Genomic DNA, 19,686 nt, shown 5'->3' with positions numbered 1-19,686 from the left:
TCCCAAGGTATCCAGGATACAGGTTGTCAATTAAACAGGGCCAAATGGTTGAAAAGTTATCAGTAACTTGTTTAACATCAAACTTTCACTCAAAGTCAAAAGTCTCCCAAAAAAAAAGGTTCTGAAACAACAGGCATGACGCAGCAGGCACTTGATAAAAACCCACACTGCAGAGCAGATTTCAGCCTCCTGGGACACAAGCATCTCACACAGCTACCAGTTCGATTCCCAGCTGCTCCACTTCCAATCCAGCTCACTGCTCACATGCCTAGAAAAGCGACAGAAAGCTTCCCTGCGTGCTTTGGCCCCAGCCATCCCTGCGGCCGACCAAGATGGTGCTCCGGGCTCACTGCCCAGGATATGGCCATGTGGAAAACGACCAGAGGATGGGAGATCTTTTTCTCCCAGTCCTCTCCCCTTCTGTAACTGCACATTCACAAAGCAAATAAATCTTTAAAAAAAAAAAAAAGCATACTTGATATAAGAGAAATAGTGTGAATAAAAAAAATTTGCTAAGCATATTATAAATGATTAGAATAAGAAATGTCATTAGAACTTATCTTGTTTATGTTGAAATTTGGAGAAGAGAAATTAATATTCCAAAGATCTATTTTAGATCAAAAATCAAGCAGTTCTACCTAGCCTTTCCAACTGCTGCCACTTAAGCTTGTGTGTATTAGTAATTACCACTATTGCCAAGTCAATGGCCATTCAGTTGGTGACCAACTTTTCTTGGCTGTCATGATTTCTGGTTTATTAAAGTGGAAAAACCATTCCCATCAAAAAGCACAGAATGTATTTCTGCAAAAGTTTTTTTTTTTTTTAAATGAAGCAAACACACAAAAAAAAAACCCTCAAATTTCAAGAACATCTCTTTATACAAAAACAGGAAGCTCTGCCCAAGTCTGCGCAGAGGGAGACAGCTCAGCATGAAAGGTAACGGATTAGAGGAAGCTAATGGCTGAAATCCTCTTCTTATCCTTAGCAAGAAAAATGACAAGCTAAGCTTCCCCAGTCGATACCCAGGTATCTCGCTCCGCTTCTGTCTTCTTGCATGAACTGGGCACATGTCACAAGCATCTTCGAGACCTACTCCTCCAGTGACAGCCTTGGGCAAGTCTACTCAGCAGAATCAAAATTTTGCATACTTATAGCCGTTTGCATTACAACTAAACCGTAGACATCGCTCTAAGCACTATGTTGATTTCAATGTTTTTTGTTTGTCACAATCAGACCCAGGACCAAGATAATAACACAGAAGAAAATGGAAGCAGTGTTCCAAATTCTTTAAAAAAAATAAATAAATAAATAACTTGAATAGAATCAGTGCCCTAGGTAGTATATTTCAAAACATGGCTTGAAATTGTTCTAACCAAAGTTTTACAAAACCTGAATTTATTGTTAAAAAAAGAAAAAATCTTTTTCTACAGGTTTGCCAAGTGTATGAATGCAAGTAGGTAAATGATTACAGTATTTAGTATTACTAAGTCAGCTGCAGCCTCTGAGCATTTCAAAAAGAAAGGCCCGTGGCAGAGTTGAAAACACCAAAGCGCCCACAGAGGCCATGCCTAAAGAGCCGTGGAGTCCCTGCCAAGAAAAGAAAGAACTTTGACAACAAACACTGCTAACAAGTCATGCCTCGCACAGATCATCTCCTGTCATTACAGGAAAGCGAGGAAGAGCTGGATCAACCTGGCAGAGGACGGTGAGCTACGTGCACGTAGGAAAGAATATTTCAATGTTTTAATATCATATGGGCGATCCCGGGAGCAAAAACCAAACAGAAATCTTAGTGGAAGTCAGTCTGATTAGTAACAGAATAGATTAAAATCTAAATACAAAATTACAAGTATACTTAGGATAAACTGGCTTTAAAAGTATGCAGACTGCCTAGCGCTTACAAGAGCAGCCCCACAGGCGAGGATATTCCAACATGGCAACATGAGTATACCACCACACCTCCACACTGTCCACTGAGCCAGTTAGCTCGCATGAAACCCTCTTACAGCTCGATGTGCCTGAGTGATTCCGAGCCCGTCAACTGCCCATCTTCCCATGTGTATCTGTGTCTACCCTAACACATGGTTCTTACATTTCTGTAAATATTCAGAGGTACTTTAAAAGTGTTCGTGCTGTGCCTTTAATTCCACACCATTTTGAAATGAAAGTTGAAACTCATACGTCTAAGATAAACTCGCCCCTTGGGGCTACTACTCACAAGAAGAATACTTCAAAGGGCTAATGGAAAAAGTGGGGGTGCAAAAACATTGAAATCCATACAATTTTATGAGACGTGTTTTCCACAAACTTTTTGAAAATCCTTCACATGTGAATGTACTTCATGGAATAAAAGTCTGGAACAAAATTGTTCCATTTGATAAAAGGGCAACAAGAGGAAAGCTACCCAGAGTCAGAGTTCAGCCACACCGGTAACAAGCAAAGGCTAGAGTCTCCCTGTCATCGATTCCCCATCACTCAACGGGGCCTCGAACAAGCAGCCAGTCCAGCCTGTGCACCACGGTGAAGGCTCATTTTTGAGAAAATACATAAACTGACATCACATTAAAATACATTCAGTATACTTTACATCAATTCTCTAAGGAATGACACAACAGGTAACTTGTTATTCAGTATTATTTGAAATGTCATCCCTAAAATATAGTATCATTGTCATGGTGGCTTGCAGTGTTGACATTTAAACTGCTCTCTTTTTTGGTATCCCTTTCAAAAGTCCTAAGGGGGGGAAAAAAATACATCTTCAGTTCTGGGATTTGGAAGCAGCCCTACACCCAAATCTGTGGCCTGTAAGCACTTTGATTAAGTCTCACGTTAAGCATACTCCTAAGTGTGCTATTAAATTATAACAAAGTATAAAAACAAAATAAGAGAACTTCAGTGCTTACAATTCTATTTTGTTATGCATTGGACACATGATTGCACCTTTTTCTCTTTTTTCTGAGTGCTCTAATTCTAGTAAACACAGTATCGGCATACATTTCTCCTTACCATGAAACCCCATTTTCCTTAGCAACTCTGATAGAAAATTCTACATTTTCCTGTAAATTATTTCCTCACTAAATTATTTAAACCAAACCACGCTCTGGCAGAAAAGAACCCTACCAGCTAATGCCCTTCCTATTATCTGTAGTAACTTGCCAAAAAAAAAATTTTTTTTTTCAAATAAACACTTTCTTCAACTGTACGACTTCTGTTTTTTTCAATGACATGAATTCTCCTCTTCTAGCTCAAAGTGGGCGACAGGCATCAGTCACCTGGGATCCTGGCCCGAGTCTGAAACAGCACGGCTAAAGGGGACAGCCATTTCACAGGGTCCTCTCAGAGAGGATCTGGTTTGCTTTCCCAACCTTCTAAAAATAGCACATTACACTGGCTTCCTCCATCTCACGCCCTAAGAACTTAAAAACGGCTGGATTACCGATTTAAGCAACACAGAGAACACATTTTATTAAAGAAGTCAGGATATTACAAGTTCTCTAAATTCCTTCCGTTCACTTTCTGAGACAATGGCAAATGATCTACCCGTCGCTGGCATGCGAACCTCCAAACACTCCCAAATTTCAGAACTTCAAGCATGAGTCACAGTTACTTTTCACTGTTTCAAAATATGTTTTTCATGTATCTAAGCTGCAAAATTAAATGCAGAGAGAGCGCTAGCTATAGGGTAAGACTCTAAACAATGTATAAGGAATCATACATTGTGTCAGTAATAAATATACAGATACACAAGAAAGGTGGTTTCTTTAAACACAAGTGCTAATTTGCATATTCTAAATTGCTTTAATTAACCCTTCACAAAGTTATTAGTAAAGTAACAGCTACAGAGCCATTATTCCTGATATGAAGGTCAACCATAAATAAATTTGTGCTTACTTTTTTCCCGATATTTTACTAGAAAACATTTCACTAAGCTTTAGACATAACAAATTAAATTTCAGTTTCTCTTACAAAGGGCAAAGTTTTCACTGGCTAGCTGCTAAAAGGAGTTCCTTTCACAAATAAAATCTTCAAATTGCTTGCAAGTTTAAAAAAAAAAAAAAAGCCCTTGCTGTGGCAGTTGAATCTTGTTAAGCACACAGCATGTCATTAAGCAATGCGGCTGTTTCACTCAAAGGGGGGACTGTTCTGTGGTGACCAGCGAGCGGCAAGTAAAAAAAATATTTTGAGATGGAAAAATAGCAACTGACTGTTAAGTTGCACAATGTTTCCCAACGCTGTAGAGGCAGGTCTTCTGCAAAACCACTCAATGTCACGGCCAAATTTAGTGTCCTTCATTTTGCAGCCATGAATGCACCATCAACTGTTTATAGGATTAAAAATGGGATTTACCAGTAATTGGCTGAAACAGGGCTCCTTATAGCCACAGCTGGCTTACAACAAGAGCCATTAGCCCCTTTGCCCCTCATTTTATGGGTCTCGGTCTCTGATCACACCTGAATTCAGTCAGCGTGAATTTAGGGACACACGTGTGTGTGCCCTTCACCGTGTCTTTCAAAGAAACTGAGGCTGGCTCCACGGTATTCCCTCACGTCTGCCTGCTGATCTTGAAAACTACGACATTCACATTATTCTCTCAGAATCTTTTTTGTTGCTGTGAGTGTCTCCTACCCTGGAGATGCTATCATTGGAATCTGGCAAAAACTTAAAGTGAACTGAACAAGGAAAAGCAGGACTTGGTTAACCTGCATCTCCCCCTCAGGCTGTGCGAGGAGGTGGCACTACGTCTTTTTTTTTTCTTTTCAGAAGATAAGACTTATGTTTTGCTTCTCTGTATATTTAGAAATGATAGGGATCCCCTCCTGAGAGGCTCAAGGAATGAAAGTGGGGTCTTAGCCATCAGAAACATGAATCTGACGCCACCAAATTAAATGAAAGACCCCAAGAACACCCTTCTGGTCTTGACCTTACCTGTCAAAATAAAGACATGAATGCTGTCTTAAAGGAACCATTTTGAAACCTGATATCTAAATTACTAAGCCAATGACATTTCTGAATGTCAAGAAACACTAAAGTGAATCTTTTCTGATTAAAGTGCCCACAAAAGCTAACTTTTTAACGCTGTTGGCTGAGGCTATTACACATCAAATATGATCAGATTATAACAGAAAATGATAAGTTAGTTCACATAAGAATTTCTGAAGCTAAAAAAAAATATACAATAGATAATATCATTTATGCATTCCTACTTACTTAAAAAACTCATATTCAACCAAATCTGCCCCTCAGGTGAGGGGCTATTTGTGGCAATTCACAATCTTCTTGCATTAAATTCCACAAAGCACATGGCTTCTGGCATCAAACTAACATGCCAGTCAAACTAAAAGGAAATCTAAAAATGTTAAGATATCAAGAGTAAAAAAAAAAAATATCTATCCAAGTGTTGCTAATTTAAAGTATGTTCATTTCTAACACACACATACACAACCTTCATTCAGTTATTGCCGCGCCTCACCTAAAATGTATGAATATGCTAGACACACATATATCTATATCTGCCACTGCCAAGTAAGACACTGCATCTGCTATTACTGGCAAAAAGGACAACACGTTAACAATCAGAAAAAAAAAAAAAATCATGCAGTTATCAAAGCCTGATGAAAGTTCTTCCTGACAAAGTTTAGTCAGACTCAGCCCTCTCTCTCATAAAGTTGTCCAACCCAACGTCAGTGAAAAAACACGACAGAGCTAGACTATTCACACAGCAATCCTTAGTCCCTAACTCAGAGAAACGCAGGTCCGTACCCCCTTTATTCAATTATTGCATAGCCTTAAAAGAATGTAATATTTACTCACTTTCAATGAATCAAAGCAGGCGATTACTCGTCCATTTTCAACTTGGCAGCTTTTCGAAGGATGTGCAAATTTACATTCCGTGTCTGGCCGTGAGCAAGTCCCCCTTTGGAACTCTCTACAGACTTCCAGTGTTAGCCATTTTGTGTCCCGAATCGGTGTGACACTAACAGCCATGTTTAGATTTTACAGGTAGTTAAATTTTTCAGTGAAGTCAACAACCCCAACCCCCCCAGGGGGGAAAAAAAAAATGAAAGAAAAAAAAAAAAAAACAGCTACAACAAACCAGAGGGGGGTGGGGGGGAAGGCTGAACTGATAAAACTCCGAAATGATGATGAAAATATCCCCCTTCAAAATACTTTTCCCCAACCCCCGCTTTAAAAGTACATTGAAAATTGTGTTTTCAATATCAAGGAAGAGATCTCCCACTGGAAATTCACAGCACGAAACTGTTATTTCAAAGAGGTTTTGGTTTTTCGAGAAATACTAGGATTCTAAGTAGGTGAACGTTTAAAAGTGGGGCCTGGAACCAGACTTGTGCTCAGTAACCCTTGCCCAGTGCCAATTGGGAGCCCAAAATGCAAGCATGAAAACGTGGCAGACCCTCTGACACCGAATTTCCCAGCTGCTTTCAGCAAAGTTGTCTAAGAGGGAATCTCCTCACAGCTGAATTTGCAATGGGGTTTGGTGGTGCAATCGGTATTGATTAGTTTGGCATAGACAGATGCAGCAGTTTAGAGCAAAATCGAGAAAATGATTTTTTTTTTTCCTCCTTGATTTCCTGGCAGAAGATATCTCACTTTTTCAGCAAACTTTTCCTTTCACTAAAGCAGCCTAGGGCAATGCCAGATACTCAGAGCTTTTCTCTTGATTCTAAGTAGAAACGGGGGTGTCTGGGCTAGAGGTGGAGGGTGATGTACTGTCGTCACAGTCTAGCTGGCAGCAAGCAAGGCAAAAGCAGAAACTGCTCTAGAAGCGGGTCCAAGCAGAGACGTCAGGAAAGGCACTTCTTAGTACCAACCTGTAGAAAAAAGAGATAGGTTAAGATTTACTTAGCAGCACTTCACCGATGCCCTGCCTGCCGCATCACAACCTTGGCATGTGATGCCGGCCTAAGTCCCTCCGAGTCAGTCTCTCTCTCTCTCTCACCCCTCCCACACACACATACACCACATACTTACAGTGAGGCATATTGCAGCCAGCCATCGTAGATTTACTTGAAAAAAAAAAGGGGGCCGTTTCCCCTTGTGAAGCAATGCATGACAGAGAGATAACCAATCACAGATACTGTTGCAGCAATATTCTGGGCAGAAAGCCAATAGTGTGGGTTGTCTTATGAAAGGTCGCGCCTGTCAGACGTTCATTACTATGCTATAAGCACAGAAAATGTCCATCAGATGTGACTTATTCCACTGCAAGAGGACGAGCATGTGGGTTTTGAATTTACCCAACATGCAGTGAGTGGACTAAACCATGTTAGTTTCAAAACAGCGTCTAAGACAAGCCCAAGCACTTGAAGCTCATTACCACCGGCAAATAAAAAAAAAAAAAAAAAAAGCCAAGGTTTAAAAACTGCAGCTGACTTTCAAGTTGCTCTCCCTGCGGCTCTGCGCAGGAACGGGCACTGAGCAGCCTGCTCCTGCTGTCCTGACACGTGAATAAAAAAGGAGAGGGGTGTTTACAAATGGTATATTCTCCTGACCTATCCAATTCACTTCCTTGGGAAGCCCAAGTCCTGCCCCTCCACGGAAGGCAGCACTCATACTCTAAAACTATTCCATTGAGCCGGCAGACACTCCGTCAATATATCACGAGCAGGCGAGATATGGACAAAAGCAGCCTTTATGCCCACATTCTTACAGCAGAAGCTGAGGTCATGTGGGGAGAATAAGGAACGCAGTGTTGTCAGCGTGTCTGCTAAATCTGAAGTCAAGCCCGAGGGAGAAAGCGATTCCATCGCAGAAACATTAAATATTAAGGGAGCAGTCGGATTGGAGCAGCGTGATGCGCTTCCAAGGACAATTCCAAGTGAACACGAAGGGTGAGGGCCGTGGGATCCCCTCTCAGCTCACGCTCCAACGCCACCCGGGAGCCTGGCATTTCTGCTTTGAACAACTTTCAATCAGGATGAGTAACTTTCAGGAAATGTTCACAAGTCACAGAAAGAAATGTTCTATTTTCTTTCAAGCATTGCCAACAAAGAAAAGGCTTGAACAACTAAATTTCACTCTCCAAAGCGGCAATGACACATTATTATTAACAACTGCTGGTTATATATAGCTCTCCACGGGCCAAAAACCGTCTGACATGTGGCATGCTCATCATGTTGTAAATTACAACATAAAATACGAATATTTTATACATATGTACGTGTGTGTCCATATACACAGAACCAGTTGAATCTATAAATTTTATTTTAGGAATAATACTTACTGTTCTCACTACAACTAACTTTTTTAAAAGCTACTTTCCAAAACAAATTGGAAAACACTGCAGTAAAGTAAGATACAGTGTTCGATACGGGGGAAAAAAAATCAGCTCATGTCGGTGCTTAGGAATACTTTCCTACATTGTAAAGACTTACTAGCTGGTTCTCCACTCAACCAGGGAAGGCCAGGCTACAGCTCCGGGCTCCCTGGCTCTCTCCTCTGCATCCGGGATTGCTCAGTGAGTTCACTCCGCCAGCACAGCTAACAATTTCTGTAGTCCTCTTCTCCAGAAACTTCACATGCCTTACTCACAACCATTCACTCCTTTAAAACCACATCATCTCCTACAAGATTCGAAGATGTCCTTTCTTTTATCTTTACTCACTCATAGTAATACCACTGATCATAATAATAGTATTAGTACTGCCTTTTCTGAATTACCCATGTACCACCTATCCTATACAGTATTTTATTCCTTTACATATCTGACCCACAAAGTCACATATTCTAGAGAATAGAAGCAACTGTATTGGTCTCACTTTCCCCAAGGCTTGGCACAGTGAAGGTAAACAGAGTTCCATCCACGCTGGTAAATTACACGATTATTAATTACTGAATATCATTACCAGGATTAACTACGGGACACAAAAATGCACACTCAGAAACATATTCATGTAAACACAAATGTGAACACAGTACATGATCACACACACATCACTGTCTCCACATACCACTGCACTACAAGGCTGTCCCACCGCCAAGCAGTCTCCCTTTGGCCTTAAACAGTCTACACTCATTCCGCCTTCCTCATCCTCAGCTGCTTCTTCCTCCTTGTCCTTCTCCCCATCAGTGGTGGATGCTGTTCTATGCAGTCCAATGCTAGTCCTTGCGCATGAATTCCATCAGACTTCTGTCCGTTATCTTTCCTCTTGGCAGCTCAAGAGCTCCTCAACTCCTGCCAATGACTAAACTTCCACAAGTCTCTGCTCTGCCTGGTTCCCACTCAAGATCTTTTCTCCTTTGTAGGCCCTCTATGTAAGCATGCCATGCCTTCCCAACAGTTCTTTCTCTCGGCCCGTTGGCTGAAGTAAACTTGATATGGACAGGTTGGCAGAGCAGGAGAAAGGGGACCCTAGCTGGGCTATGCATCTTCTCGCTACGGCTCTAAAACTCAGGGTTCCTAAACAATTCAAAGAGCCATCTACACTGCTTCTTTCTCTCCCATTCACTTGAGCTAAATCCACATGGCTCTCAATTCCATACCCATTACTTCTCAACACAAGCTGTCGGGGCTCTCTCATAGATGCTAAACCCAAAGACTGCTTGGTCCTTGTCGTTACTTGACCCCCCCGAAGATGATTTACAACTCCCTCTTTCTTAAACATTTTCCGTTGAATGAACTGGTGTGTTTCACCCATCAGCTTTGCTTCTGGAAGGTGCTGTGATGGCTTCCTGGGAATGCTAGGCTGCAGGTGGTTGCTGCGGGATCCCTAATACGTTTTGTTCAGTATGACAACAATTCCTCACTCCTAAAATTTGGCAAATCCCTTGATTAAATTCCTACTGAAATACCTTTTGTAGGAGACAGACCAATTAGCCCAAGCATTCCTTCACTTAAGAATATTTTTACTACTCTGTGTGTCTTTAACTTCCTCTCACTTCCACAACAGGGTGCATTCCAGAACGTAACACATGTTTGTAACATGCTTGACAAACAGATAAAATTATTCATGCTGCACTGTAGGAATAAGTACTTATAGGAGAATGAGTCCCAAATTTCAAGAAAGTTGTTTAATCATGTATAATGGGACCCAAGCACTATAATGAAGAAAGATACCATTAGAAATATCTGCATTATCTGTTAAGTATATCTAAATACAAACATAAAAATTGATTTCTGGAGTTCTTATTTTTGCCATACCATGGGGTTAGCCAGACACAGATACAAGGCACACTTTAATAATTAAAATGTTAGAAAATTAACTGTTCTGGTTATTCTGAATCCTTAGAGTAATCTTCCTGAGTTTCAAAGTGTTCCTGAAAGACTAACACATGGTTTCACAAAGTTCAAAGAAAATGGAATTTTAAGTTTATTTGGGAATAATTTTTTTTTTAAGATCCAGGTACATGACAATCCTTCAGAGAGTTGATGGAAATGTAGAATTATGGAAAAGCTAGGCAAAGACTTCAAGAATTCCACTTGCTCCTGGGACATTTTAGATGTCCAGGAGGAAGCCTGTTCTCTTCACCAGAGTTGAGGTTCCAGCTGTTCCCATTGCCCGCGGCCTGCTGATGCACGCATCAGACACGACAGCCGAAGGCGCAAGTCACTGTGTCCCAGCCACTCCACTCCAGAGACCCGCACCGAGCGCCTGGCTCCTGGATTTTGCTGGTCACAACCCTGGCTATTGCAGGCATCCGGGAGGTGAACCAGCAGGTGAGCGCCCAAATGTTGTCTGTCTCTCAGGTTAAAAAAAAAATTCACAAACCATTTGAAGCACTCTTAGATATGTGTATGTAAACTGACCATATAACTTTACTGCAAAAGAATGTAGAAAAAGTTGCTAACTGAAGTGCTTATAATTAGCCAGACACTGACACTAAGAAATTGGAATGGATGCTGGCCTTGAACCTGGTATTATGTGTACCAGTCCTTGACATGGCACTGTGAATAAAAAAAAAAAAAAAAGCAGATTACAGCCTATACAGTCACAGCATTAAATTGCTGACATCAGAGCACTGTTTTAAATTCTTCCTCTTTATTTAAAAAAAAAATCAGAGAAAATGGGATATTTCCCTAATTGGATTAGTTGAGGATCCATGACACTTCCCAAAACATTCCTTCTGCTGGTAATGACTGTTTGTTTCATAAACAGAGACAATGTCTGAAGTGCATTATCAGTGGCTGGTGTTTCGCACAGCAGTGGGGACCAGCTGAGAACACTCACATCTCACGGGGGAGTGCCCTGGCTCAAGCCTCTGCCCCCAGCCTCCATGCCAAGCAGCACCCTTCGGACAGCAGGGGACAGCTCAGCCCCACCCGGACACTTAGGCTGAGTTCTAGAATCCTGGTTTCAGCTCGAATGGACTCATTGTATGCTTTTGGGGACTGAACCAGCAGGAGAGAAATCGCTCTTTTTGTGTGTGTCTTTCAAATAAACAGGTTATTTTAAGTGCCATAGGTTTTAAAATACTAAGTCGTGTGGATACTGTGGGAATTCTTACAAACATCTGCCCTAAAAACACTTCACTTCTAAGTGAGTATTCAAGGTAATATTCGAATTTAAAATACATTTGCTGTAAGTAAATGCTGAGGCAATTTTCTGCCTAATATTTTAAGATCTTTCAATAAATTTTGGTGACCAAGAAAAAGATTTGCAGAACTTGGACTGCTCGCTTCGGCAGCACATATACTAAAATCGGAATGACACAGAGAAGATTAGCACGGCCCCTGCGCAAAGAACTTAGTTTTACAGTGAGAAACAAGTGTTTTGAAATCTGTGTAAAATCACAAGGCCACTTTAAACTTACAAGACTCCAAACTCTAGCGTCTCACACCTGATGACATCTTCAACACATTCTGCCACAAAAAGCAAGAGCCCGTACCTTCCTAAGCGATATCAGAAATCATGCATGTATTTCACTTTTAAGACAGTTGAAGGGAAAAAGAAGAAAGGAAGGGAAGGAAGAAAATAAGAAGTGACTGGGATAGCAAAACACCAAGAAGTGAATCAGAGATAGCATGAAACAGGAAAGAAAGCCACGCGGGAATTGCTACTATTCTTTCCATCATTGATATGTATCAGCTGAATGGCACCCAGTGATGCAGGCTGTATAAATATCTACTTCAGAGTTGCACTCAGATTGCGACAGCACACAGATTTGCACACGTATGAGACTGAACTTCTATTTTAGAGAACTGGATGGCCTCGGTGAGCAGATTAAATTGCTTAGTCACATAAGTTTACCAACCATATCACTTCTTCTAAAACAAATTTAGACAGGTCAGTCTGGTTCTATCCCAGGGCAGTTAGCTGGGCTCTTGGGGGATTTTTTTTTTTCAGAGGCTGTTAATGTTAATATAGTGCATGCGTTGAGAAAGTTAATGAAGTAATTAGTGTGTGTGTGTATGTGTGTGTGTGTGTGTGTGTGGTGGTGGTGGTTTTCATGTACTAAGACAGCTAACTGAAAGAAATGACCAGCATTAAGTACAGAAGTGAAAAGAGTGGGCCCCTTGCCTAAGACCTGAACTTCTTCCCCCGCCTCCCTGGTATCAACAAGTTCATAATTAACAAAGCAGTACTTCTACAAGCTAAGTTTGTTCACAAATAAATTTCCCCAGGGCTGGTCCCAGATATTAACAGAGATTTCAGTATACAACCAAACTAAACATCTCTGGAGGCTGCACAGTCACATCTCTACCAGTAAGGGATTAAGACAGTAACAAATCAGTTATTTATTAAAAGGGAAAAATTCTATGGTCTGAATGGGTTAGCAGTCTTCAGCAGAATTCAACTCCATCTAATGGAAAGCTGAGATCAGTGTTTCTCCCTGAGAAGGGGGAACACACGAGTGGTACCCATGATGATGTCATGTAACATGCAAACAACATAATTTTAAAATGCATTAATATGCTAAAACTGGCTCATCAAGTCTGTAATTTCATCCATATTATGGCTCAGGAGGAAGACAAATCTTAGTAAAAAAAAAAAATTGAAACAATAAGCTTACGTGAATCTAAAAGCAAAAATCGCAAAAGATGTGGCAATGGGGGGGGGGGAGGGGTGGAAAGGTGAACTTGAATGACACATCCTCTGGGATAAAACAAACACTGCCCATGTGGCCTGCTGGTCTGACACATTTCAGACAAGCTGCCACCAACAAAAGGAAAGTTGCATTTACTGAAATAAGTAACCTGAGACCTTTGAAAACAGTCTTAAAATGCTGATTCCTGCAGAAGCTTGGTTCTCTTATCATCAAATAGTCTACTGGTTGTTACTGGAAGTATCAAAGACTGTTGGCTGTGTGGTTAAGAGATAACGCTGTTGCTCAAGAGGAAAGCCCAAAATCAACTAGCCAAACTGCACTCAAGTTAGAAAGTGATTAGTGTCCACTCAGAGTTCCTATCTGGAGCAAAATGAACCCAAAAGCTTCCACATAGCAAAAAAAAAAAAAAAATTTATTGATTCCTATACCATACAAGTACAAATTTAAACGGTTTAAGATCACTCCAAGTCAGTGTCACAACAGAATAGTCCACTTTGTAGCCTGAGTCACCAGCTCTGTGCCCCACACGCCTTCCCCCGGCCCTTCCGGAAAGCTCTCTTCCTACAGGCCTTTCTGGCCCACCATCGAAAAGCACTCAACCTTGTGCTACCAGCAAAGGCAGCGCAGACTTGATCTGAGGGCAGTCCGTGGCACGACACCAATGCTACGATGAGAGAGCGTGGGGCACTCTTCCACCCATGCGTCTCCCACTGTCCGGCTGGCCTGCCTGTGCTGTGAAAGCAGGCCGCGTGGGCCCCCCAGTTCCCCACCCAAAGCCTGCCTGACCCAAAGGCAGCAAGCAACACCGTCTGCGGCATGATCATTCTTCTTTACATGTACGGACACTAGTGTGCAAGGATCTCCTACAAGTTCCAGTGCCCGGGCTAGACACGGTTTAACAGGTTGACAGTGCCACTGGCAACATCAAAAGCTGTTGAGTAGCAACGGAGGATGAGAGGCAAGTGAAAATGGAAACATATATTTTTAAATATCTCCCCGATTTTGAAGTTGAAGGCATTTTTTTTTTTCTTCACAGGATAATTCTAAACAGTTAAGTGTGGCTTTGCAAACCTAAAACATTTAAATAATGATCTGTGGCTCTCTGACAGAGAGGGCTTTCAGTTCTGGAAGAGAGCATCTGCATCTGTTCGTTCTGATACTCAAGCAGCCGCGTCACAGGCCAGAGAACACACGACAGGGTGGGCTGGTCATGCGACGGAGGCATTCTGCACAAGGCAATACTACTCTTGGCGTTTGATTTACATGTTACCCAGAGGTGCTATCCTGTTAGCCTTAGATACTAACGTCGCGCTGCCCTACCACTTAGCATTCCAACTTACCAATCGGACGACATCAGACAACGTTACGTTCTCAAAGTCAAATGTTAGAAAAGTCAAACCTTCCCCTGATTTTCAGGAAGAATGATACGCCAACAACTGGAATCTAGCTATGTGCAGCTAGAATTTTCGCCCACTCAAATAGCTGAGGTTAATTATAAAATAAACTCGATGGTAAAACAGCAGTTGGAATCAAAGCTCTGACCCAAACACAGAGGCCTGTACTCATCACAATCAGACATCACAGGAGCTACCATATTTCCGTGATTTCTAAAAATGTAACGTGGTAATTCCCTCAATACTGTTACCTGCTCTGAGCCTACAAACTTGCCCTTAACAGATATATTTTGAATGTTCAAATGTCTGATCTGACAATCTAATAGAATGATCACATTTAGGAAAATTTTCCTGACTTTTTTCTACTTAAGATTACCTAGGAAAGGCCGCTAAATCATGAATAAAGTACAGAAAAATATGGAAAATGCTTATCATTAAACTAAAACACCTAAATTACTCTTCAGAATATAAGAAATGAAGCTATGAGTACATAGTGCATTCTAAGATTAAAAAAAAAAATGCAGTGGGCTTCTCATGCTGTGACACAAAATGCAAATATTTCCTTTTCTCCATAAACTTCCAGCAAAATGTCCTAATACTTTTACTAACACATTTCTTATCACAAACATTACAAATATTTGACCTGTTCTCGTGTGGCAGCTTAACATTACAATTCCATACATATTTCTACTCATTTACTTATCTGAACTTAAAGATTACCCTTCACTATTAAAATAACCTGAATTAAAGAAATCACAAATTCATAAAAGCAATGTTTTTCCCAAGAGTGAGTCAAGATCCAGTTACTCCCCCCCCCCCCTTTTTTTTTTTTAATTTAATTGGAAGGGCAATTTACAGAGCAAAGCGACAGAGAAAAGCATCTTCCATCTGCTAGTTCACTCCCCAAATGGCTGCAATGGACACTGCTAAATCAATCTCAAGCCACAGGCCAGGAGCTTCTTCCTGGTCTCCCACGTAGGTGCAGGTGCCCAAGGACTTGAACCATCTTCCACTGCTTTCCCAGGCCATCAGTAGGAAGCCGGATTGGAAGTGGAGTAACCAGGCCATCAACTGGCGCGAATATGGGAAGCCAGCACTTGCAGGTAGAGGAACAGGCAACTGTGGGGTCCCTGTCTTTCCCTAGTTTAAGAGTAAGATACAACAAAACAAAGATGTGTAACGAGGCCTATACTTTCACTCCAATGTGGCATAATACTCTTTGGAGAAGGTTCACGTATTTCCATACTGAATTAGGTCTAAGACACTGAACAACTCAGACTACTACTTGATAATAAATAGGTATGAAACGTACTAATGAACTTTCTGTATCAATAAAGCCAAATCAACACACTTACTTTTTAACATCTACACAAGATTCCCGTATAGGCTCACTTTTTAGTAACACCAAACTAGTGTCAATTATTCAGTTTTAAGCAGTTTTAATTACATATATATATAAATTATGCTTTCACGTGCATATTTTAATAACATTATTCCCTAGAATGTAAGGTATATTCATAGATTTCCTTTTAACTATGCTAGACTTCCTTCAACAAAACACCTCATAAGATGCGCTGTAAGCAACTATGCAAACATGCATTTCTGCACCTGTTGTATCTATGGAGTGACGTAAAACACTGCCATCCCCGAAGCTGCGCTGCAGACTCCTCCCGACGGACTGCCTTAAAACGTGTGATGTATTTCTTTTCCTATAAGCATAAGGGCTTGCTTTGTATTTTGCAAAATAATTTTCCACTGTTCGTCCTTATAACGGCAGCAAATCAATGGAAACATTTGTAAGATCTGTTTTTCAAAGCCTGTTATTTCAAAATCAAGCAGTACACAGCTGAAACAATTACAATGCTTGTATTTTGCAATTACTTGCCAAAAAAACAGAAGCTGGGAGTTTGAATACATGGTTTACTTGACAGAGTACCAAAACGGACATGAAGCCAGCTTACCGCTACTTTCTTAATAACAAAACCAGAATGTGTGCTGAAGTGTCTGCAGGCCAGGTTATATTTGGAAATTCTCTGTCATATGATCAAGGGAATACTTTTTTTTTTACTTATTATTTCTACAAATGACACAAAATTATTTTTTAATTCTCCTTTTTAGATGCTAATTGACTAAAGGAAATGGTTTCTGACAATTGCTATAAATACTGTAAGGCATTATCAAACAAGCTAAGACACAAAAGAACCCTGGGAACTCCCAGTAGGTTCCAACGTATTTTTCCATGTGGCAATTGTCCCTGAGGCCAGACCTCCACTTAAAGTCATTTCTGAGTGGCGAATGAGGACTCCTTCTAAAGCACCAATGTTCTTCCAGATGAAATAATAAAGATTGGCATGGCATACTCTAGTTGGATTCGCCTTTGCTCATGTTTTATTAGAAAATAAACACCATTTTCCTCCCACCTTACCCTAACTTGGCTCTCAGTTATTAAATAACACGTTGAAGAACTAAATAGTATCTGTGAGTGGACTTTTCAGAAGACTTTAAACAGTTGGTTGGCAGGAGGCTGGTAATTCCAATTCTTTTGTTCTCATATTGATAGTATGATTTTACCAGGATGTCATAGCACAAATAATGTCAAATTTCTCAGGAGATCAAAGACTTTATTCTTAGAATTTCGTACTTTATATAATACACATATACAGCAAACTAATGTGGCAACATGAGACATAGTTTCTTTGTGAAATAGAAAAAAAAACACTATTTTCTTAATTGTTTTAATTGCACACACGAGGCTCTGAGCATTCTGGAAAAGCTGTAACACATGAGGAGACAGGAAGACCAGTCTACACCCTTTTAATGAGACAGTGATTAAAGCCTGCGGGTCTCAATCAGCATCATATGCCTTTAAAAGGCAATGACCAATTTTCCACGACAGTAGCTGGCTAATGACCTTAATGAACAGCCAATAGCTTATTAGCAACAAGATCCACTGTTCTGGAACACCAAAGCTCCAAAAAGATCCTCAAGACCACCTGGATGGGTCACCTACAGGTCACAGTTAAAAAAAGGTACATTCTTGTAGCTTACCTTAGACTGAGGGAGAGAGACTAATTATCTCCAGTTTTACCAAACTACCCAAGTTACTCTTAATCCCAATACATCTGGCCAATCAGACTCAACTGATGCTAAAATAGTACTCTCACCACACAACATTCACTGTGCTCCTAACCAATGCTTCCCTCAAAATCCAGAATACTTTCCCTGAGAAGATGGTCTGAGCATTTGTTGTCAATGGCATGCTCTTTGGTTATACCCAGCAACTACTGCAGAAAGTAGCACGCTTGGAAAACGTTGTGCAAAGCTATGCTGTTACTCATAATTAACATTCCTTTCAATCCTGCAACATTCTAAGATACTGTTCACTACTCACCTTGTCTTAAACCGTCTTTGGCTTAGTCCTGCACTACAGTTCAGTCTAAGCTAGCATACGAAAGGCAATTCCCATCTTATATCTAAAGAAATGTAGGAGACATAAGAGGGACCATGGAGCAATCTCAAACTTCCCACATTTTCGTATAACGTAAACGCAAAGATGAGCTGCTACAAACACTCACATAGACACACAAGGGAATGTAACAGACACTCTGATTTTTAGGTCCATTATTATTTATAAGAAGTTTACAATAATAATAAAGTTTTTGGTGAAACAATGAGTAACAAGATAATTATTCAATCGTTAAAATATGACCAAATAAGTCACTGGTATTACAAATAAGACTTAAAAATAAATGTTAATCTAGTTCTTTCATTTTAAAGAAAGTTTTCCATAGTGTAGGTTTAGTAGGTTTAGCTTCTGCCTGCAGTAGCAGCATTCCACATGGGCACGGGTTCCTGCTCCACTTATGATACGGCCAACTACTCAAGCAGGGGAAGTTCGCACAAGTCCTTGAGCCCCTGAAACCACATGACAAGCTCAAGGAAGTGCCTGGCTCCTGGCTTCAGACCAGCTCAGCTCCAGCCATTATGGCCATTGTGGGGAGTAAACCAGCAAATGGAAGCACCCTCTCTCGGTTATTCTTTCAAATAAAAAATAAAAACAAATAAGGTTTCCACTGAATAAGCCAAGTACATAAATTTCTTTCGCCCCACAACTCATACATTCTAAAACAACAGCAAATAAGATGTTATACATTTATATACAATTTCTTTTATTTCTGAACTTTTCTTAGCATCTTAGAACTCAAAGGGCTCTTATTTTCTATAGCTTACTTGTGAACAGACATCACTAATTTGAAGCATGCATTAGTGACTGACTTCTCCAGGTACCCTAAGCTAACAAAACGGGAGGAATGAGGACCCAAATTCAGACCTTGCTGCAGTTTAATAACAAACTCTACAAATATGACAATGACAATGAATGCAAGAGAAGTAAAAACTAAAGAGAAATAGTCATTGGAATGCAAATCTTGGAGGGCCTGCTAGTGCATGACTTGTGTTTTGTCTCGAATGAGAGGTTGCAAAGCAAAGGACCAAGCTCTGGGCACTGACTCCACAGTGGTCAAGACGACAGCCCCGCTTGTAAAGCTGCCAGGCCGACATTACTGTCCTGGCGACATAGGACGCTACCAACTCACGACCACTATGAGAGGCAGAAAGGCTGCAGACGCTTCAACTGAGACTGTTAATCAGTTCTCAATAGATTACAGAATTTCAAATCCTCAGTAACTGACAAAAAGACTAGCCACTGAGAAAACCTCTGGCCTGATTTGGGGGCTGTTGTTTTTCTTCTCTCCAAAACACAGGACTCAACCTTTTCTTCAGACGATTAGAGGACTGTAACACCTGCCAGCAGAAAGCCTGCACACAGCTAACGTGCAGTGGTATATAATTTATATAATACATAATATGCTTTTTATATAATGCTTTAGAATATAAAACTGATGTACATAAATTTAGTATGACTAGAGTTAAGCTGACCTACAGTGTTTCAAAAGCAGAAAAGGAGACAGAATAACCCTCTGATATATTTCAAAGCCACATCGAATCAGACCGACTTCTTGGCAGCTGTAAAATCACAGGAAAGTAAACCAGAAAGCAATATTTTTAAATGGCATAAATTAGTTTTTTTTAATATATATACAGCAAACACATTAATTACCTTTTGGCATAGAAAAAAGGTAAATACTATAATACTTTAGAAGAACAAAACTCAAAGTCAACACAAGGAAAAAAACTTGTAATCCTGCTTCCACTACCCTCAAATCTGTCATTTGACAAAAACTGAGTGATGTTATTCCTCTAGATGTGCTTTTTAATTAATTTCTCA

At 40.5% G+C, this 19,686-nt stretch overlaps 1 protein-coding gene and 1 non-coding gene across 21 annotated transcripts in view; one reads left to right on the top strand and one right to left on the bottom strand.

Annotated features, from left to right (window-relative positions):
* Nucleotides 1–19,686, bottom strand: part of MBNL1 (muscleblind like splicing regulator 1) — a 188,907-nt gene that overhangs the window by 128,728 nt on the left and 40,493 nt on the right. For 10 of the 20 annotated variants that reach the window (XM_040974810.1, XM_040974806.1, XM_040974807.1 and 7 more), the window contains exon 2: nt 5,812–6,830. The exons of 9 other annotated variants lie outside the window; for them this stretch is intronic. In XM_040974810.1, the coding sequence (XP_040830744.1) occupies nt 5,812–5,985 (174 nt within the window). In that variant the 5' untranslated portion in view covers nt 5,986–6,830. Of the gene's footprint in view, nt 1–5,811; nt 6,831–19,686 lie in introns of those variants that run through there. One more of the 20 variants, XM_040974817.1, reaches the window with a different exon arrangement.
* Nucleotides 11,628–11,731, top strand: LOC121152776. The gene has a single exon (XR_005883310.1). It is a non-coding gene; the product is annotated as a U6 spliceosomal RNA (small nuclear RNA).

This window comes from Ochotona curzoniae, unplaced genomic scaffold (genome assembly GCF_017591425.1).
Source record: "Ochotona curzoniae isolate NIBS_2020 unplaced genomic scaffold, NIBS_Ocur_1.0 contig_2599, whole genome shotgun sequence".
Lineage (NCBI taxonomy): Eukaryota > Metazoa > Chordata > Mammalia > Lagomorpha > Ochotonidae > Ochotona > Ochotona curzoniae.
Note: the sequence above shows the minus strand (reverse complement) of the source record. Positions and strands in the feature narration are given on the sequence as shown.